We start from the raw sequence: 22,628 nt of genomic DNA, 5'->3' as shown, positions 1-22,628 counted from the left end.
GTGTGTGTCTTCTAATTAAAACTTGTCTAGCTGCTCTCGTCACCTATTATCTTCAGTGTACCTGGGTCTTAGAACAATGCTGGTTGCTTTCCATGGAAAGGTTGAACTGTGCAAAGTTTGTCAACGTAGCAGTGAACACGCAGCTCACAAAGACTCCGAGATCTCCATGAATCAGGTGGATAGGCTTTCTTCTCTTCTTGCAGTGTAGTACCTTTGAGGCAGAAAATGCCTTAAAATTACAGCAAGAATTCTGGCTTCAGCCTGAACTTTCAGTGGCCTTTAGTTTGTCTCCACATACTTGTTACGTGAATGTTAACTTGCTAGCGATGGCTGGATGCATTCCAGGTCAATATATAATCAGTTTTAACTAATGTGTCCCTGGCAACCATGCTCACAACGAGCTGTTTTATTTTTTCTCTTACAAGAGAATAAATATCAGTGTTCGGAATGCTTTGACACGAACTCTAGTAAGAAATAAAAGCTATCCTGACTGAGGAAAATCCTCTGCATCTTCAAAATTCAGGCTTAGTAGGAAACTGGTGTGAATACACTGTGGCAATTGCAACTGGAATGAGGTAGTACTTGGATTACTAAAGGATTTTAGGGTGTTTTTGTAGTTGCCTCTGAACTGAAGACAGCAAACTTGCTACTTGATGATGAAAACTAGTTTTAACCTTTGCTCAGGCAATACCAAAAAAATCATAGATTTGTAGAGCAGTTGAGGTTGAAGAGGGACCTGGAAGTCTCCCATTCAACCCCACTGCGCAAAGCAGGGTCAGTTAGAACATGTTAATCAAGGCCTCGTGCCTTGGCTTTCCAGTATCTCCAAGAACAGAGACCATCACCGCCCCGGAGGAGCCTGTTCCAGTGCCTGATCACCCTTGCTGGAGGTCATACCTTAGTTACTCTTTTATGTAAAGTCATCATCATTACTAAATTCCATGTAAGCTCTTTAGAAATTAACAAGGCAACCCCCTTTTTCATCTATAATTGTTGAAAGGCTAATGTAGCTTCATTTCTTGTGCGTATGACTTGTCTTCTGTTTGAAGTGCTCAGAAAAAAGCATTTTAAATGAGAATGGTAATGCCGAGTTCGTAGGTGTGGATTCCTCAGCAGAAGAACTTTGATATGGCCAAATTAAAAAAGCCTGAATACTTTTTTGCTGACTGGTAGGAACTTTAGAAGTGTGTTGTTCTGAATGCTCCTCTGAATTTAAATGGAATAAAAAAAAAACCCTGCTGCTTTTACTTCAGAGTTGCTATAAGAGTGATCGAAAAGCCAACAGACTGCAGGGAAAATAATAGCACGCCAAAGGCATCCATATTCTCCTCAAAATAAAGGAATAAAGTTACATGTTCCAATCATGCCATTGAAAACTGTTTTTTTCTGTAAGCTAACGTTTTTACTACTAATTCCTGCCTCTGATACCTGCTGTTGTTTTGTAAAGAAGGAAAGCGACTATTTTCTCCTCCAGGTAATGTGGAGTAGCTGGAAGAATTTAAAAACACCAAAATAAGGGTTGTCAAATCCTGAATATAAATCGGTAAATTTTTTACTGTGCCTTTAGAGTAGTGTTGCTCCATGCACAAGTGCACATACACGCATTTTTGTGAGAAACAGGATTTGGAGACTGGAAGGACAAGGTAATTTAGTGGGTCATTTGTTGGTTAGGTGTGAGATTGTTTTTGGGAAAAGCCTACTCCAAGGGTATTGTCTGTTCTCAAGAAATTTTGAGTAACTGCTGACAAAGAACTATTAATTTGGGGAATGGTAATTTTTTTATTATTTTTTTTTATTTTTTTTACCCTAGTGGATACATGAAAAGAGTCCCAAAGCTTATAATGGCAGAGATCATAATTAAGGTATTTTAAAGTGTTCCTTATTTGCCCTGTAGCTACTTAATCTTAAATTACAGATATGAGTTTATGACTGCTCTAGGTTAATCTATGAAACGTCTAATCGATGGACCAGATTAATTTCTATGAGATATGTAAAAAGCTCTGCTTCAAAGGATGTGTAGATGATCTGAAGCACAGGGAAATTAGAGAAGGATGCCAATACATCAGTTAGTAAGGTTAATAGGGTAGTTGATTCTCAGTTTTTACCCATTTTCCAGTTAGTATTTTTGTTTTTAATCTAGACGTGTATATCTAGTTTGCATTGAATTCTGTCTCTGCTTGCATAGGCTGGTACAAGTGCGTGGTGTGGTGATTGATAGCGTTCCCTGCTGCAAATAGTTCAGATGTTTAAGCTTTGGAGGCACTCAGAGTAAAGGACACATCAGTGACAGCAGTCTGTAATTACACGGCGTGAATTACTGCGCTTCCTTTTTAAGCACCATCCATCCAGTAAAAGAACAAAGGAAATGCTGCAGTTTGTGCTGTTGATCTGGAATCCATCTAGTTGCCTTAGTTACATTAATCTGCGGTTGCTTTTGCTACCATTGTCCAAAAATTGTATTTAAAGAACAGTCTGTGGCTTCAAAAACTAGTAATACTGATCACACAGGAAGCAGCTGGAGGCATTCAGGAAAGCCGTAACTTATGACAGTCTGAAAAAAAACTCTTCATAAGAGCCTGCATCATCTAGGTGTCGGGACAAAAATGTGCATGAACAAAGGGAGTACTGAGTCTTGAAGTAAGCACTTAATCCGTCAGAATAATCTTTGCGAAAGTATCTTTAGGTAATGTTTCATTCTGTAGCTACAGTCTGAATTCTTGTGGTTTTAAAACGCATTAACTCATGTATTGGCTTTTTTGTCCATAGTTTCTAGCTCACAAAGTTTCTGTCCAACATTCAAACTTAAGACATATGTGTAGGAGAACAAAGTTGCCCAACGCTGGTATTTCTCCCTTTCTGTGTAAGTCTTAAAGTAAACTTCTTGTGAGGTAGAGAAGCTGCTCAGGAAAGAAAAACCCTTTCTGTATCTTAAAACCGATCTTTTAGTTGGGAGGTGATGTAAACACTATTTCATTCTTTACTAAGAATCCCTTTTTCAAAACACAGTGCAGAAATAATTCCTATTCACACATACCTAGAGCATACTGATAAAGGCATCAAATGAACCAGCTGTTTAGGACGTAGACTACATGACTTGACAGAATATGAAATGGGAAAGTGGTGATGATCAGTAATGATACCAGTATCTATCTAAGTGCCCTACGTGCTGAAATAGAGGGGAATTTGTTTCCTAAATACATTTTAGCATTCTGCTAAATTCTGGTAATTACCAATTCTGGTCATTGCTATTTCTGGTCATTAGCATTCTGCTTCTTGTCAACAGTAGGTAAGTGATGATATACATAATTCATCCGTAAAACTATTTCCTGGGTTTAAACCAGAGCCCTCTATACTGACATTTTCACTTCTATTTTCCTCATGTTAATTTTTGGCAAAACCTGTTTTCTCACCTGTTAGAACAATTGTGTTGCATGCTTTGCATCAGTGAACACACACAGCATCAATATTAAAAAAATCATTTTATGGTTTATTTCCTTAACTGAGAGTATTTGCTTATAACTTGAAACTGTTTTCCCAGTTACAGGTTTAAATTCTGGCTTTATACATGTGCTTAACATCTCAAAAACCTTTAAAAATGTTTTTTGTTTTTTTTTGTAGTAATGAAAATCATACACATTTAGCAGATACTAGACCTGGAAATTACACTCAAAAATGTGTAATTTCTGATGCATTGGATGGAAATGATAACTGAATCAACCAAATAAACACAGGAAACAAACTATATATACAGAATGTCAATTCATAATAAATGTCAGTTATATAAAATATTACCTAATTTTAGTATGAAGGCACTTTTATTTAAAAGCAATGCAGTATTAAAACAAGATCCTGGGCTAGGCCCTTAATAGTTAATGCTTCATTGTGCATGTGTAAAGAAATCAAAAGTCATCTTAGACAAGTCTCAGGAAAATAATGAGAGAACAATATGCCCCGCTCTGCTTTCTGTAATCCAGGGTGTGTAACAAAATGAAATGAAATGTAACAGGATTGTTACTTTAGGATGGATAAAACCAGTTAGGACAGGTACCACTAGAGGATTTACTGAACAGAGAGGTGTGTAGCTACAGAATGTGGCAATATATTGGCAAAATAACAAGCAAAACCCTTACGTTCATAACTGCTTGTCAGCTTCGTGCAGTTTTTCAATGTCATTTGTCATGTAAGTTTAAGCAACTGTGACTGCAATATAGCACCTATGCATATCTAATAGAAGATACTATTTACAGTTTTCATTTCCTAGCTGCTGAAATTGTCCACTTGCAGCAAACCTAATTCCATTTCTTTGAAACTGGTCATTTGTTGTCTGTAGAATACACTACTATTAGTAGCAATTCTTGCTCCTGATGGAATTTAAAAAAATACAACCTCAGGGAAGTTTTTAATATTGTAATTAATACATAAAAGCCTTTAGGTAAAGGGAAGTCTTTTCTGTTTTCCAGTCAGTTAAGAAAAAAAGACATTCAGTTTTGTTACATCTCTTTGTAGCATCTAAAGTTCTTCCTCATCATCATCATCTTCATCATCTTCTTCCTCTTCTTCCTCCTCCTCTTTCCTTGGCATGCTGTTGGAAATCTAAAAGGAAAATTCAACAAAAGTAAATCAAGTATGTATCTAATGCTGGAAGGAAAACGACTCTGTTGGCATTTCAAGTCTTGTTCGTTGGATGCTTGGTGGTGGTCTTTATCCCTTAATCCTGCAATTTATGGTAAAGTGCACCATGCCAACAGAAAGGTAACAGAACACCAACCAGAAAATCAGTAAATGAATCTTGAAAGCTAAAAATCCCCATACTCCTGAAGGCTATTACATGGCAGGGAAAGCTATGCAGTAATTGAATTAATGTTAAAAAGCAACAGGGTGTTAGGTTTTTGCTGGTTGGCTCCCTAGATGGCAGGTTGAAGGTGAGTGTTAAGGCATAATCTTATTTTGAAGACATCAAACCTCTTCAGTTAAATTAAAAGCTCAACACTGTGCTGCTCTGAACTGTTTCTGAGAATAAATTAAATACTTTACCAGAAGTCTTGGTTTATATATGAACTTGTTTCCCTGACCATCAGTGCTTGCCCTTCAGAGTGGTAACTTCAGTCCTTTTTTGGTTCATCAAATATTAAAAAATAATAATAAAATGCCAGCTGCTCAGCTTTCATCTTATCTGAAAGGCTCTGCCATCAGTACTTTCTTCTAATGAGAGCTCTAATTCCTATTGAAGAGAGAGTATTCATATAAGATGAAACATTTACAATTTAAAGTAGAATACCTTTTTTCTCCCCTGGAAAAAAAGGAACGTTAAATTCAAGAAAGACAGCTATCTGAATCATCAAGAATGCTTTTCAAAAATGATTTTGGGTTCAGCAGTTCTCTGAGGGCATCTGCAGCTCTAATGTTTCCTGAGTTTTCTCACGTGCAGCTACATACACAAACTTCAGTACTGAAGACAAAACTTGCCCTTTTATTTTCAACCCCCTATTTTAAGGGTTCTTAAAAACTGGTTATTAAATTCTGACTTGTGAGATCTCTTAATTTATACAGCTATGTACGTAACAAAAAAACTTGGTGAGTGCAAAACTGTGTAATTAGTGAACTAATGAAAGCAGAAGAATCCTTAGTGGTGTTGATGCTCACAAAATATATGATTCAGCTTTAAGCAAATACTTGGTTGCAAATTTTTGAACTTAAAAGAAAATGGAGTTAATCATTAGATGGAACTGGGTTAACTTTAGTGTAAATGCCTAATGCAGCAATTCGTTCTGGGAAAGAAGACAGAGACAATGACACTGATTTGGAATTGAAGATAAAGGAGTGCTGCAAATTGAACCTGGTAAGGTAGCTTCATTTCAACAGACTCATCTTCCAAGTTCCTTTTTTTTTTTTTTCTTCCCCCTCTTTTTTTTTCCTCCTCTATTTAAGAGCATCTGAAATTCTCGAGAGCTTCAATCGTATTTCTGAATAAAAGCTTCCCCTCTCTTGGAATATGAGGTGCTCATTTGAGGTTTAAGGCTCTTTCTACTCGCTGGTCGAGTATCTCTGACCACTCTGTAATTAAATAAAGAGCTAACTAAATACTTTCACTGATGGAGGTAAGCTGGTGGCTAACCTGAGAACCAAAATGGATCAGAGTAAGGAAAATGAGAAAGAAAATGAGGCAGTTTAAACCCATGTTATTTTTGCCATAAAGCTAGAACGTACCAGTACCTGAAAAATTAATTTGCTTTTAAAAAATGTAATGGAACTTGATAATTTGTTGTTTCTTGTCCTAAGCTATTTTATGTGAAAATGAATGCTCCTAAGTTTGCATGTAGGTGATGGCTGTCCCTGCTCATGCTGTTCAGCCGCATGCTTCACTGCTTGTGCTACAGAAAGCATGGCAATTTTCTGCTCCTGCCATTCTCTCTTCATGTCTTACATAGTGGAAGGTGTTGGAACACCTTGCTGCATACAGTTTCAGCCATGGTTAAACTATTTTTCTGCCCTAGAAGAACAGGTGCAAACCAGTTAAATGCATGTGCCTAAAACCCTTGTAGCTAAATCTGAATAAAGTACCTAGAAGAAGTCATTATTTTCTGCTAATAGTTCTGTCTAAAATACAGCAAACCAACCTGAATCAAGACAATGAAAACTAGAGAAAAACTGCTGATGAAAGGGCAAAATGCAGGGATTCACTAAGTATTTTTATGAAAACTTAAATAGCCTTTTCAGCACTTGTGTAAAACTAAGTATCTGTAATACTCCTGTTTAAAAAAAAATATTTTAAAATGTCTGAAAAGGTCTTCTCATAATGGGGAGCCATCCTGTAAGTGATGGGACACATGCCAAATTATCTTGTTGCTTGACCAAGTTAGACCTCAAATCAAGGCACTAGAATTTTAAAAGGAGGCAGTACTTTCTCCAAAGTGAATCCAGCTCAAGGAGTACTTCAGATTTCTGACACTGAAAACTACTGGAAAGAACCAGAAACTTGTTCTAGGATGGCATGAGCTGAATCCTCTGAAAGGATGAATTACATAATACAGTATTTGTCTATCTGATATGCAGTATTTTTTCCCCTCTACAGGTTGTTTTTTCTCCCCTTCCTGCAGCCTTACTCTGTGTCGTTCTGCAAACTGCTTACCAGTACAATTTATATTGCTTTAAATCGAAAATTCCAAACTACTGCTTTATGTAGGCAGTAAAAGATTGTTATGGTGCATGAATCAAACAGATGTGAAAACTTTGGGAATGGAAGATCCCCAGAAAGATAAAACCACTCACCTGAAGGCTCTGCTGAAAGCAGCGTTTTTTGCTAGTGAATGTTTGGAGGTGGGTTTAAGAGACTGCAGCTCCTAGTGTAACCCAAGGTTCTGATGCAAACATACTAATTGCAGAACCAAAAAGGGCAACGTGTGTGTGGGTGCCCAACAAGATGTCTGCGTCTTTTTACTGCCCTCTAGTGACTGCATTCAGGCACTCCACCCCTGCCCTGGATCCGTTGCCTAGCACAGTAAGATGGCATTGTTTCCCCCTAGGTCTCATTTCTCTCAGATATTTCATTAATAGGTTAAGAGAACATGAACACCTACATTATATAGCTGAAAGAGAGGTAAACTTGCAAGTTAGTCAAAATGGAGCCCACACCACCTCTGGGCATACACACATTGAGATTTCTGTTTTTCTAAAGACAGTCCCAAAATACAGCTAGCTGTGGCACCTTGAAGTAATTACAAATACTTCCGTAACACTGAGACAGTTTTATGGTACCACAGGGAATTCTCAAGGAATGTGGCAACGGATTTCTGACGGCTCTCTCTGGGCTTCAGAAAATGAATGGTTAAATACTTTCTGGAAAAAAAAACAAAACAAAACACAACCCACGAATCTTAAATACCTGAAATTTGGTTGTTTGGTAAAGAGGTAAGGAATCTTAATGCTAACATTGGTCTCCATGCCCTGGATTCTTTTATCTGTTCAGATGGCATGACTCACACTTTCATTAACAGAGTAACTCAACCGTAATGATCCTTCCTTTAAGTGTTGAGAGCAGAGAAGGGGTAATGTACAAAGTGAAGAAAACTGTCTACTGGTACGATACCAGTGCATCCAAAGAAGGAAGATGGGATGCGTACATTTTATATCTGGCCATCTCGGTAATTGAACCACTGCTAAAGAATCACCTCAGTTACATGATTAAAGCTGTAATGAAGAAAAAATTCAGTCATTTTGTGATGATGTCTGTAAGCTTACTGCTGCAAACAGTCATATATTTTTGCAAGGTAGCTAGGTCAAAAGCAGTAACACTGTTTGCTGTTTTGCCTTTTTTTAAATCATCTTTCTGTTCCTTCACCTGCTTTGAATTTGAATTTGAAGGTGTGTAGCTCAGTGTTTTGCTTCGTTGTAGGAGGTATCGCTAATCTGAGTCACCATGTGGTAGAGAATCCACTGTGACTAAGAAAATGGAAATATTACTTAAAGAACAGCACTTCTGTTCCCAAGAAGCTCCTAGATCTTTGCTGTACAAGATGCCAGAGTTCACTAATGAAAGAAATGGTATCACTGGAAATCACTTTGTCCTGAATTCACTAAAGAGAGCAGACTCATTTCCATTAGCTAAGGTTCTCCTTAAGACATTCTTTTAATAAATATAGTGAGCTGGTATTTAATCTTTCTTTCTTACCTGTACTGTCTTCAATGAAGATTTTAAGGAGCCGGTTCTTTGCAAGGGGGACTTTGAATTTGCACGAACTATGTCTAAGCGAGACTGGTAGTCTGGTGGGTAAAGCGAGCTCCGAAAAACCTGTTCAAATGAAGAAAGCTGTTACTTTGGTATCATGATACCCTCACCAAGACTGAAGCTAACAAAAACTCAGCATTGGGCAATTAGCCCTGCTCTAGATAGATGCACCAGCTGTAGTTTGGAGCGATTGCTTTTAGCTGAAATAACATCCTTGCTCAACCTAAGACATTATCAAAACATTTATGTGGTCAATTTAAACATTCTTCAGATATCTGAGGGGATTCACAAGTGAAAAACTGCAGTGGTTTCCCATCAAAATAGAGAGCTGAGCTTCAGGCTAACCCAGAGCTAGAGCTATAAACTGCAGCAGCTCCACCTCAGGCTCTCCAGTTCTTGGGAAGATGAACTCCTGGCCCCTTCACAAGCAAATCCTTGCTGCCAGTCACAGCTATGTCAGGAATTTTGTCTGAAATGTTCAAGTGATCTGCAGCTCAAGAACTATTTTGGAAAACCCTTAGAACACAGGGGAGAATGTGGTATCCATTATACTGACAAGTTCTTTCCAACAGCCAAAAAGAGTAAATTGTAGGACTATCAGCCTGATACTAAAAATAATAGAACTATTCATGCAGGACCTTATTAATAATGTGAAGGAGGAGAGTAGAATTATGGTAAGTCAGTATTTGCATGGAAAGCATATCTTGTCAAATCAGCAAGAACACTAAAATGAAACCAGAAACCTGGCTGTGAAAGGTAAAATACTGACTTAAGGGGTATTTCTGAAGTGGTGTCACATGCCCTTTTAATTGTGAAACTACAGCAGTACAAGATTGCTATGGCGTACAGCGTAATGAAAAATAACAACTGCAAGATGAAAAAAGAAAACAGAACTCAGAACAGAAAGAAGATAAAGATTTTTAATGGAGTAATTAGTCTTTAGATGATCTTATCAGAGCAGTATAACATTCTGTCTTACTGTGCATCTTTACAGCAAGATTCACTGCAGAAGTGTTCTTTAAGAACTGGGACTAGCTGAGCTTGGAATGGCAATTAATTTAGAAGTCTCTTATCTGTCTTTGTGAGAATGATTAGATGGTCACCATGGTTCTTGTCTGCTTCTAAAATCGCACAGTTTATAAACCCGTGGACCTTTATTTTATTGGATAAATGCAAAAAAGGGCTTAGTGTGAATGAGAAGCTTGTTCTGGGAACCTGAAAAGTAATGTTGCATGGGACATGTATACCACTGAAGTATGAAAACTGTCTTTATGTAGTAAGTAAACTGAAAAGCAAATCTTAAATTACTCTTACCTCTAAATCTTCGTTTTCATCAATATTTTGGATATTTTGGTAGGCAGCAGTATAAATCTCTAAAGCTTTCCCATGGAATAACATTTCAATGGTTATAAATTCAGAAAATATGTTCTAAAAACAAATAAGAACAAAGTTTTCTTAATGCTATAGAGTACATTCTACTTGAAATGCCAGGGACTTTTTCTTTATTGATAGGTATCTTTTTAACTTATGGGGAAAGATTAACTGTAAACTTCATACATATTTATAATTTACAGATAGTTATGTGTTTTTTGGTTTGTAATAAAAGACATATAAAAGCTTTTATTGATACGTTCAGAACTCACGCAATCTTTTTCGTATTAATCTAACATCAAATACTGGCTGTTTTTTTTTTTCCCCAACAATCTCTCCTATTCCCATTCACCATTCTTTCCTATTTAGTCTTTTTTTTTTTTTCCAATAAAAACTATCTCACTTTTATAATTGAATTTGAGATCACATAATTTAAATGTTTTTCAATTACTGTAGTTTTTGGGACTTGAGCCACTCGACGTTTGAGATTGAGAGAAATGAAAGCTTTGTATTTGCAGTCACTAAGCGTTTAGTGGTTTCTACACTGCAGTAACCTATACAAATTCTGGCATGTAAAATATATTATTTACTTCTCACTATTTCCGTTAATCTTGTTGATATAAATCCACACATCATTCTACTACGAAATGCAGCTACCAGTGAAGTAGAATACAGCAACTGTTGGAAACTGCAGATACTACACCATCTAATATACGAAAATTTGGAATTTGAGAACCTGTAAAAATAATGAACTGATTTTCAAATTGCAAAGCTCTGGATGTTTGGATTATGAAATAGTCAATATCACAAGCTTTTTATTTATGTAAGCATAAATTAATACTAACTGTTGCTTAATCTTGCTGAAGAGTAACTATAATAAATGTTATGCAAGATGAAGATGATGTTATATACTGAAACATAAGCACACCTACTTTTATGTCCTTTATTTTCTGTTTCTCAAAATTATCAATTGTTTCCTCTAATTGCCGAGTTGTTCGAGTTGCGTCCAGCGAAGCTCTCTGCAATTCACTTTCAGCCTGGTAAAAGAACACAAAGGTGAAATTAGTTCTGTATTTGATACAAAGCTATTTGCTATCTAATTGCTCTGAAACCTTTGAATCTGGGTTTTCAAAATACTACATTTCTGGATTACTGTATCCGTAAATGTGTTTGTAGCTTAATAAAGATGTCTTCTATAGTGTTGTGGTTTTGATCTGAAACATGAGAAATGACTAGCTCCAGGCAATCAGGAGAGTCTCACTGCCCTACCCATTTTCTAAATGCTTATCTGCTAATTCTGCAAATCCAGCCCAGACATGATCTGACCACACAGTGACTGGGCTCAGGGGGTTAAGCCCAGATGGGTAAACCCCCAAGGGATTACACTTCACAAAAAGGTAATTTTTTAGAGCTAATAATAAAGGAGAAGACAGGAATGCACAGGCCAGATTGCTGGAAAAGCAGACAATATTGCCCTTTATTTTTCAGCGCAGATCAACCTGTTGTGTCTAGAACAAATCTCTTCCAGTGCCACACACTAAACCTTGTCTAAGGTTTTATAAATTCTTTAGACAGTAAAGCAGCAGCTGGAACTAATGCACTTCTCCCATAAGTATCTCAATCCGTAGACTAGAGCCAATATATTTTTTAGGTTAAAAAGCATTTCATGTGTATCTTTAATACGAAATGTATTTTATATAATTATTTTATAAAAATATATTCAACTGGGCAGTTAGAGATCACACAAGCCAAGAACTAATGCATAAATACAGTTCCTCTACTTTAAAACTACTCCCCCTTGCCCTACCCCTAGACTCCCTGACAAAGAGTCCCTCCCCAGCTTTTCTGCAGGCCCCCTTGAGGTACTGGAAGGCTGCAGGAGGTCTGCCCAGAGCCTTCCAGGCCCAACAACCCCAGCTCCCTCAGCCTGTCTTCACAGGAGAGGTGTTCCAGCCTTCTGAGCATCTTCACGGCCTCCTCTGGACCTGCTTTAACAGGTCCCCGTCTTTCTTATGCTGGGGGCCTCAGAGCTGAACACAGTGCTCCAGGTGGGGTCACATCACAGCAGAGAATCACCTCCTGTGACGTGCTGGCCACGCTTCGTTTGATGTAGCCCAGGACAGTATTGCATTGAATGTATTCCATCAGGTCACGTACTCATCTCCTTTCCTTGATTTTGTCCAAAGCACAGGAGGTAAGCAGAGTAAAAAAAAGACATATTGTGTTTTCCCAATTACTGCAATCACTCACTCTCAGTAAAAGAAGGCAGCTGTTATGCATGAGCAGCCATTACACATGCAAACACACTACGTTATTTCTATGATAATCAAATATATCTTCTTGATCCATCTTAGACTGGCCAGATGTGCGCAGATGATTTGGGAAAGGAATTTTGTTTGCTGTAGAGTGAAGTGTTTAAACTTGCAGAACCTGCAGTCTGTACAGCAGCAGTTTAGAACTGCCTCTTCTGAAGCACTCACCTGTGACTGGAAATATTAGTAAAGGAAACAAATGGCAAAATAATAAATATTCATAAAAGTACCTGTTTCTACTTCCAATTACTATACATTGTGAAATATTTACCTGAGATATTTGAGAACTTCTGTGTACTTGGAGGATGTTACTATTATGTTGTCTGAAGCTTCCTGTTACAAGTCATATAATTTATCATGACTTCTGTATTATAAACAGGACAGCTGTTTGTCTTGGACTTACATTTTGGTTAGTTACTTTTTTTTTTTTTTTTTTTTTTAATTCAGACAACCTAGCTAGATCATTTCAGAAAAAAGAAATTTAAAAAAATCATTTTTATATTAGAATATATATATATACACACATCTGAGAAGGTTTTCTTTGCAAAGCTGTACTACCCCCCCGGTTTTTAAGCATTTCTTTACCAGTGGTCTGACACTTAGCTTACTCTATTGTACTGTTCTTTTCTATCCCAAGGCAAAGAATGTTTATAGTGCTGAGCCTGTGAGGCTTCCTTGGGCCAGGAAGAAAGTTGCACGATGTCTTCCTGATTCCCAGTATTTTGTGCTGATCACTTTAAATGCAAACACACAGTGTTTGGAAGGCACATGCCTTTGGGCATATCCAAAAATAGGCTCTACTCAGACTTAAGTTTTCAGGCAAAGTTTTAAGTACAAAACCCACAGGTGTTACAAGAAGCTAGGCCATGGAAGGGTGTTTGGAAGAAGCTTAGCAAAGAGACAAGAAGAAACAAGTGAAGTGCCAGCAATATGTATGTGAAATCAACTAGGAATTAGTGCAAGAGGAAGGAAAACAGGGAACAGCTTCCCTGCGGGGATAATATGTTACTGCTAAGATTTACTTCCTTAATCCTGCTGGAAGAGAACTCTGCATCACAGCTCAAATTCCAACCCCACAGCTGACGCACGTGTCCTTGTCTCCTGAGGAACTCTGATTAGTCATCTCTTGATTTAAATGATTTGATTAGTAATAAATAGAAATTCTTCAGCAGAAGGGAAAAATAGAATGCAATTCTCCTGGGTGGCGTTTGACCATCACAATCATTTCTCTTTTTCTGCTGTCCCATGCTCCACTTGCTAGAAAGATCATCATTTCTGAAATAAAGTTGATGAAATCCTATAACGAATAGCACTGCTTCACTATGCAATCCTGAGTCCAACCCCGGGGTGTAAGAAAAAATAAACAGCATGTGGTCATGAACTTAAATGCTGTATCATAATATAAAGGCACAAGGGGACTGAACTAGGATTGCCCCAAAGGATTAGGAAATTGTCATTTCCTAAAAGCTGATTGTTTCAGAATTTGAAACATCAATGATGTTTTAATGGAAGTTTTGTAGAAGCTTAATTTTTCCCTCTGTGATACAGAACAATATACTGGGGAGGGTCATCAGTCTCTTGAGAGGAAGAGTAGTCTGGTTGAGTATTCTTCCAGCAGAATTACAACTTTTCCCATCACACAAATTCACGCCCTGTCTAGGTACAAGGAAGCACAACCACCAAAAGGGCAAATGTAAATATAACAATAAAAATCCACAGAAGTGAAAAAGGTGTCTGATTCCACTTACTTTCAAAACTTGCCAATGTCTTAGATGTAATCTATGACTACCTCTCTGGCATGAACGTATCAAATACTTCAGTTTCTTTTCAGTCAAAATGGGGTTGGGTAACAAAGCAACTATCATAACCTTCACCTCGTTATCACAAAGTTTACAAAAAGTTACTTACATTCAAAATCAACATAGTCTCTCTAATATTATTTGAAATAGTCCCTCTGAAAAGCAATTTTCTACTGCTTTCTAAATACAATTGCCATAACATTTTAGAAATATTTCTTATAGTCACTAGAAATGCAGGATACAATGATGTGTCGATCTGACGGGTTCCGCTGACGTGTCTTTTCCAGTTGAGATAACTGCTTGGCTTCTCGATTCTTTGCTGTTAAAGTTGCTTTAAGATCATCCTGGAAATAAAATGGTTTAGATATGTTTGAAATAGATCTAGGAAAACATGAAATGCATTTTTCGTCATATAGGGATTGCCTAGAAAACATGAACAAAACTTGTGCTTTGAACAAAACCAGATTTTACTGATCTTACCCTGTTAAATGATCCCCTAAAAGATAAGACAGTGGGGACCAAGAGAGTTTAGTGCCTTGCATAACTCTCTGTAGCACACAGTACAATTTAAAAAGTGAAGAAAAAGAATTTTGCAGCTTTTCAGAAAAAGTACAGTACATAGTCAAAAGCTGAGACCCCCAAAGCAGTAAGAAGACAGGGCTATTCTAGTTCAGCGATGGACTAAAGTTGGCATCCAGAACTAAAAAGCAACGTCTAACAAATCAGTAAGGAAGAAAACAAACAGGAGAAATTAAGAACAGAAAACCATTACAAAGAGCTTAAGATACCCTAGAAAATCCATGGCTGAAAGGGTTCAACTGCATAGTTCCATATGCAGTGAGCTAGGTGTTTAAATACATTTGGAACAAAATACATCCAAGTAATGATGTAGCTGAAGAAAAAACACTGATATAGGGAAGGCACATGCTGCTGATAAATATTTCTGCTCTTCATTTCTGAGGGAGAAGCAGGATATAAGATACACGATGATTTCAGAATGCTTACATACAGCTTTGAAATTCTTGTTTGTGCTATAAAAGTCTGTTTTGCAAACAGTTTGGCATACATGGAAACTACAATTTTCAGTCAGATACGTATCATTCCATTGCCCTGGTATGAGAGATGTCACTAATTTTGGTGACCCTAATTTAAAGGAACCGTACCTTAAGACAAGCAGACAACCCAAAGGAATCAATCTGACCAAATCTACCCGAGGCAGCCAGTGGATGGACGTTTTAGGCCATCAGTTCCTCTAAAAAGAACACTTCCCATTTATCTAGCCCTCCAAAATGGAATAGATTGAAGTGTCCTAATGCTCTTAAATCTATCATCTCAGGAAGTTGTCTGTGCTCCTTCCTGGGATTCCAGAATTTTATCATGGTTGCAGGTCTCCTTCTCCTGGCCTGGAAGACCTGCAACGAGGAATATTTCTCTTTCAAAGTTCTGGGATCCTGTGACCAGGTCACTAGTCAATGACAAAAACAAGCCTGCCAAGTCTCAAAGTGCTGTGTGTTTCTTCAACGAGTCTGTAATGAGGTCAGCATCACAATAAGCAATTTATTCTTAGTTTTTATCTTTCCTGTCTGTTCGTATGTCCTCATGTATACAACTGTTAGTTTGCTTTAACTTTAGGGACGCAAAGCTGGTCTGTGATAATAAAAAACAACCACAACTTTAGACTATCAAAACTAATTTTGCTTCTCTTCGTGCAAAAGGGAAGTTACAGCACCTTTTGGGTCATCTGACAGGCTGCTGGAAAGGGCTTTCTCCTTTATGAAAACCATGCAGCTGCAAGAAAAGCAATAATAAATATATTTTTAAAGCTCTACATTTCAAATTAAAGGTACAGAAAGAGAATAGGCAAAAAAAGTGTATTTTTGCCACAGAACACAGCCGTTTTGTATCTCATAATCACAGCTGAATGCTTGGTATTATGTAATGAGTGAGCCCCGATACCAGCACCAACTGCCTTGGCCCATTTACACCAGCCACTCCGAATTAACACTAGGCTCAAAGGGCTCTGACCTCACTCCAAAGCAGACTTAAGAATGGTGAAGAAACCATTAGTTACCATTATAAAATTCAGTATTTTTTTTTAGCATATAATAACTTCGGAAATGCCTACAGGACTGCACTGTTCCCTTCTCTACCTCTGTTCTCTGCAGCACGAACAGGTACCAGATACGCCTCTTTGTGCTTACCAGAGACTGACAAAGATGTGGTGCTGCTGTGGCACAGCTTTACAGATGTTTTGGATATACAAAGGTAGGGCACGGTTACATACATATTTTATCCTGGATGTAGGAAAATTGAAAAGGGTGCAGAAAGAGCCATAGAAATATTCAAAAGCTGGGGAAGATGTCATTATGGTGAAAGAATTGGGAGTTGAGATGTTTAGTTAACTGAAAAGAATGAAAAAATGGTTTTACTAGCATCTAAATACCTTCACCCAGAAGAAAACAAGGTATCATAGAGCTCTTTAATCTTAGTGGAACATAAACACCAAAGATTATGAGAAATCTTTCATTTACAACAAAACACCACAAACATCAACGAACCTCTAACTAAATACCACAAACAGTCCTACGTTCTCCCCCAGTGTCTTCAGACTAAGACTGGATGTGCTTTTGGAAAACATGCTTTAATTACATCCAAGGAGAAATGGGATGGAATGTAATTGCCAGGGAGATGCAGGTTAGATACAGAGAATATTAAATTGCTCATAGTTCCACTGGCTTTAAACTATGCATTTAAGTCACTCTGTTCAGCCATCTCATTTCAAACCATTCATAAGTACAGCTACAGCCACCAGACGAAGAGCTGGCAGATCCTCGCCACTGTACTGTTACCTGCTTTAGTCAGTGAGGTTATTAAAGCAAACCAGTCCTTTCTTCTGCAGGTGGAGCACCTTGATTTTAGGATGTCCTGTTTTATACAGAGAAAAGGAACCAGGAACAGAATTGCCAAAAAGCAGAAAATGAAGATTGATGTGTAGAACAATGAAACAGAAACAAATCCTAAAATCCTATACTGAAGCTGTATTACAGGCCAATACTACATTAAATTCCACTGAGGCTGCCAAAACCTTCCCCAAAGAGATACTCAACATTATAAACGCATAAACATGCGATTCAAACAATTTTACTGCTTTAGCAGCTAAAGGACAAATGCATTCTAGTTGACCTGGACCTCTTTAAAGCAAATAGCACCTTAGGAAATAGCAACACTTCTTTTTAAGATACAGCATGAAAGTAGTTTGTGTATACCGTGGAACACATCCAACAAGAACATCCCCTTCGTAAGAAGTGCCATGATGATTTGTTGTGTCTCATTTACTTAACCAGCGAACGTAAAGCAGTCCTACAGCTAGCAGCCTGTGCTAGTTTTATGTAATAAAACTTCTTTTTTTCACTAAAAATGTCCCACTGTTGGATGATAGAAGACCAGCCGGCTGAGGTTTTAACCAAAGTTTACAGTAATGGGTAGGAAGAAAAACAAAAGCATGGCCTACATCTTTAGCAAAGTGTCTCTTAGTTCAAAGGTGCGCTGCTGTAATTGTTAACCCCACTTACAGCTCAGGAATGCTTTTGGACTCCTCACTGTAGCTAAGACAAACATCATGTCATAGTTTCTAGCATTCTGAATGGCAAAGACAACAGGAAATGCCATTCATTGTTCCGAGGCATGACCTGGCTTCAGTTGGTGCTGTCCTCAGCATTTACAGGCTACCAGTGGCAATGCAGGACACCTGAGGGCAGGATTTCAATGCTTCGGATGTGCAGAGCACCCGGTGGTGTTCTGCACGTCACATGTCTCTCACTGTAGTCTACAACTTTCCTACAGACCACAAGCAGTACCACACAGGTGCAGGAAGTATCCTTCACAACTGTTTCTCTACCGACCAAGCTGGATAGCTAGGCAGTGAAGGAATCACTGTGCTCACTTCTTCACCATATGAAAAGAACAAAAACCTATGAAAAATACTACAGCTTGAGATGGAATGCCACAGTGTGCTCAGATTAAATATGATGAGCATGCTAAGATTTTTTTGTACCTAAAATACCATCAAATGTTGATCCTTTTCTATTTATACAGACTATGATAAAGATATACATGTCAATTACAGATTGTTTACAGGGTGAAGGTAACCTCTGTGTAATATATCTAGTATACAAATACTAGAAAGAACTTACTTTCATCCCATAAGCTGGCGTCTGCTTATTAAAATTTACTTGTTCAAGGAAAACTAGCTGTCCTTCCCAGAGGAAAGAACTTTACAACCATTTTATGGCTACACTATTTCCAGAATAAAGAGAATTCAGTTATTTTTGATTCTTCAGGTCATCCTGATGACTCCACACAATGGCGACAAGATTCACGCCACTACCTATTTCCTATTTTTATTATTTATTCAGTTTCAAAAAGAGTTTTCTACATAACAGACTTCCATGCACAATTCTAATTTAGAAAAGCTGTTAGGGGCAGCATACAGATGACTAAGAGCCAAAAGCATTACACATAATCCATCTTTTGGAACTGTGAATAAAAATATTAAGATTTTAAAAAAATGACAGTATTTATATAGAAAACATCTTCCACCTGAATTTGCACTATCCAGGAAGCTTCATTCACACTACCCATATTTTTTTCCAAAGTCTTTGCTTGGGCTCAAGTAATCTGAATATCCTTCACCTCACATCAAAGCTTTTTCCTCCAACACATAGATAGCTTCAGTCCAGATGTATCCTCATATAATTTTTTATTTACACTGGTTAATGCAACATGAAAAATCACAACCACTCCCCCAGTGCAGAGTAGAAATTTTAACTGAGTGGCCAGAGTTTGAGAGAAAACACATGCTTAACCTACCCGTTTAAGTTTCACTATGGTCCCATAACTTTTCAGAGGTTCAACAACTTTGGCTTCAAGCCTGTCAACCTACAAAAGAAAACACAAGGTCACTAAAATCATCTGCACGTGTGATATGCAGAAACAGGAGATGGTTCATTTACCAGTCACTAGACGCATTAGGAATGTTTTCAGCCAAAATCTATGTCGGCTGTGCAAACATACCTCCTTTACTCCACTCTACCTGTGCACTGTCAAACAATGTAATTTAAACTACCAGTGGGATAGCAGAAGAGTCTCTAAATGAAGTACACAACGTAGACATACCAAACAATCTGCCCATCTCGCTTGCTTATGCTTCCACCTGTTGTGTAAGAACCTCACATTTACATACAGAGCACTGCAGCTGAAGACCAGAAATGGAAAATCCTTTGAAACCGATTTTCTCTTGCCTACATTGTTAATGCATATGGAAAGTGTTACTTTGATGCACAAAAGAAACAGGACAAAGATTGCTGAGCTGGTTTCCATGAGCAAATGAGAACTTGATTCAATGGCTAAAAGCTCTTATTTCTTCCTCTGCCTTTCTTCATTTAAAGCGCGGTGGTGGTTTGAGGACAGGCACAGTAGGAGGATTTAGGCCAACTGCCAGATTGTAAAAACACACTTAGAAATGTAAAGATGCAAACTCAAATTGTTGCATAGGTACCTAACATTGACTGAAAATACAGTCATCATTTAAAGGTGAAAATAGATTAAGGGATCATGTTTTACAACTTCATATATATCCTCAGCCATAATATAAATTTGCCCTATTAACAGATCGGTATGATAGCAATTTACCCATTAAAGCATAATGGCTTACTTGTGGTTCAGTTGGAGCCAGAAGCATAAAAGCTTATGAAAAAACAACAAAAACCCCACACTATCCACATCCTTGGATTTCGTATTACTTCCTAAATATCCATCCCTAAGTACAATGTGAAAGACACATGGTTATTTTCTCTCTTTAATAAACTAGATAGTTAATAGATTAAGTTAATTTAAAAGTCTTAATTTATGTTTGTTAATATAGAAAGAGTGGAATTGTTTCCTTTTTTGAAAAAAGGAGTGAAAACATCAAGAATGTCAAACACTTCAGTCTCTTTTCCTTTTGTATGCATAATTATAACGCTTCTTAGCTTCTCAAAACTATGAATGGCCATGTTGACAAACATCCACATCAAGTCTGTTCTTGAAGTGTTGAAAAGCAACTTTACAGAAATCAACTGTGGTCCCTGACAGCACCAGAGACTGGCTCTCAGAGTGCCCTGTGAACAATTCTCTTCCACACTGCTTCTGGTAACAGATTCAGCAAAAGGAAAATGTTGCTACACAACTCAAGTCACGAAACTAAAACCAAAACACTTTATTAACTGTAAATTATAATCCGGAATGCGAGACTGATAAATGGCTTGCCCTGTTCTCAAATTCCGTAAGCATTCATGTGCATACTTTCACTGACTTCAACAGGGTTAATTGCAGGCAGTTTTCACTAAAGTTATTAGCAGAGTAAACCATGAATGATTTGGCAACCTATCCCGCTCTGCCACTGATACATTTAAAAGTGATTTCTTCCATGCTTCTCTTAAGATTACAGAGCGTATTTTACCCCTTTTAATCACAGATAAGTAACTGAAGAGTTCAGATGGCAAACACAACATGTACAGCTTTAATTTTGTACCTCTGCCTGGCGATAATCCTGAAGTCTGGAAAATTCATCTGCAAAGTTTTTCAGTCCAACTTTTAAGTTTGGTGTCTCTGTGGCTGCATATGCATATATTTCATTTACTAGAAGATCTGCTTTGTCTCGTAGTCTGGCAGTTTTACGTACATATCCAGCAAATATTTGGCACAATTCACCAAAATGTTTTTCCACATTTGAAACGGCATCTTGTATTTGTCTAGTCTGATTGTCCCTAGATACCAAAGAAAATGAAAAATAAGAAGGGGAAAAATGTTTACAACATACACAGCATAAAACCCGTATAATTACATTGTGGATAATTTGTAAGTGACTTAAACATCTCATTTTAGCACAAAACAAACCTACTTTTAAAAAGATAAAGATAAGAGTCCTAGTGGTCTAATATACCATGTGCTAATATAAGTAACAATAACAAAAACGTAGGATTTATACTTAAAGATCCAATAGGGGAAAACATGAATCACAAAAATCACCTCAGAAGTCTTCATATTGTGGTTTAGCAAAAGCTCGTTACCGTTAGGGTTAATTACTAACATAACACTACCAAAATCTGCAGGTCTCAAAGAAGGCAGGATTAGACAGCTTCCTGCAAGTGCCTGTAATCTACAGAAACAAGTCAGTGGTTGGAGAAATCAGGCAACAGAAGGGAAATCTGTAAAGGTATTAGAGAATCTTTGTATCGCAACGCATGAAAATGAGAAGGATGTGAAGCAATTTAACACTTTAAGACTTAACAGCAATGCAGTCAAGCGAACACCATTCCTCAGGAATTCTTCAGGAAAAAATATTTTAGAAAAAAAGTTGTTATGGGCAAAAACCCAGATATGTTGCTTCAGAGCAAGCAGTCTATCAGACCGCTGAAAAGAGAGCTTGTTCTTCCACACTACGACAAAAATCCCCAAATTATTCACCCCTCCGCCCTGTACACCAGCGACCGGCGCTCCGTGAGGCGGCTGAGGGCAGCAGCCGACCCCCTCCTGCAATTTGGGGGCTCGGGCCGGCCCCACGGACCCCCAACCCCACACCCTGGCACCGGGACCCGCCCGCTTAGGCCCAACGGAGCCTTCCTCTCTTCCTCCTCCTCCTCCTCCTCACCGCCACAGGCCCCCCAGAGCCGCCCCTGCCTCCCTCAGGCCGCCGTTACCTGGCGTCCAGCCCGCGGCCCAGCATCATCATGGCGGCGGCGGCCCGGCGGGAAGGAGGGCGGGCGGCGGGCGGGCTCGGCGTGCGCTCGGTCTCCTTGGACACCAACCACCGCCCGCCTGGGCTCCTCCTCGCCGCCCATGGCGGGGCCTTGAGGCCTCGAGGACATCAGGGGGTCCTGCTCGGGAGCCTTGGGGTATCCCAGGGATCAGGCTCCCCCTCGGCGGAACGACCCCCGCCGTGCCCTGGGGGTCCCGAGGCCCGAGCCCGCCGGTCCCGTTGGCCCTCAGGGAGGTGCAGGGCCCGGCCCCTGCATGGGCAGAGCACAAAGGGTCGGGGCTGTCTCTTAAAAATAAAAGCTAATGAAATAAACTCATTTGTGTGCAGGCTGTTGTCTCTTTCACTCCATCTCTCTCTCTCTCTTCCTCCCCTTCCTTCTCTCCTTCTCTCTCCTTTCTCTCCTTCTTTCCTTTCTCTCCCTCCTCTCATCATTTCTCTCCCTCCTTTCTTTCTTCTTTTTCTCCTTTCTCTCAAATTTTTGAACCTCTAGGCTTGGCAGTCACCAGCAGTAGCGTGGAAACAGCTCACCTGCTTGCAGCCTCACAGGGAGTGCTGCCGATGACAGGCAGGCCTAGGGAGAAATGGTGTGGGTCACCAAGAAGGGTCTAAAAACCCCACAAAAC

The 22,628-nt window shown here is 38.6% G+C and overlaps 1 protein-coding gene across 3 annotated transcripts; it reads right to left on the bottom strand.

Moving 5' to 3' along the window:
- Positions 1 to 3,466: 3,466 nt before the first annotated feature.
- CIBAR1 (CBY1 interacting BAR domain containing 1) lies at positions 3,467 to 22,207 on the bottom strand. 3 transcript variants are annotated; one of them, XM_068672254.1, is made up of 8 exons: positions 21,947 to 22,207; positions 20,779 to 21,013; positions 19,077 to 19,145; positions 14,450 to 14,551; positions 11,029 to 11,133; positions 10,040 to 10,153; positions 8,669 to 8,788; positions 3,467 to 4,593 (listed from the first exon to the last, which is right to left on the bottom strand). In XM_068672254.1, the coding sequence occupies exons 1-8, from the start codon at positions 21,976 to 21,978 to the stop codon at positions 4,510 to 4,512; spliced, it is 861 nt and encodes a 286-aa protein (XP_068528355.1). In that variant the 5' UTR covers positions 21,979 to 22,207; the 3' UTR covers positions 3,467 to 4,509. The 3 variants fall into 3 exon arrangements, 2 of the variants coding, with proteins under 2 accessions (XP_068528355.1, XP_068528356.1); XM_068672255.1 differs by lacking the exon at positions 21,947 to 22,207 and adding an exon at positions 21,235 to 21,305; XR_011093108.1 differs by lacking the exons at positions 3,467 to 4,593; positions 8,669 to 8,788; positions 10,040 to 10,153; positions 21,947 to 22,207 and adding exons at positions 12,347 to 12,582; positions 21,235 to 21,453.
- Between the last annotated feature and the right edge of the window lie 421 nt (positions 22,208 to 22,628).

The sequence above is a fragment of the Anas acuta genome, chromosome 2 (assembly GCF_963932015.1).
Source record: "Anas acuta chromosome 2, bAnaAcu1.1, whole genome shotgun sequence".
NCBI classification, from domain to species: domain Eukaryota; kingdom Metazoa; phylum Chordata; class Aves; order Anseriformes; family Anatidae; genus Anas; species Anas acuta.
This window is presented reverse-complemented; position numbering and strand designations above follow the sequence as displayed.

Bases quoted from the DNA above. Each gene is read 5' to 3' on its own strand.
- CIBAR1 (XM_068672255.1), bottom strand. From the start codon at position 21,290: ATGAAGACTTCTGAGGTGATTTTTGTGATTCATGTTTTCCCCTATTGG. The intron at 21,014-21,234 runs GTATAAATCCTA...TTTGGTATCTAG, and splicing joins TTCCCCTATTGGATCTTTAA to GGACAATCAGACTAGACAAA. The intron at 11,134-14,449 runs GTATCCTGCATT...TTCTTTTACCAG, and splicing joins CGTCAGATCGACACATCATT to GCTGAAAGTGAATTGCAGAG.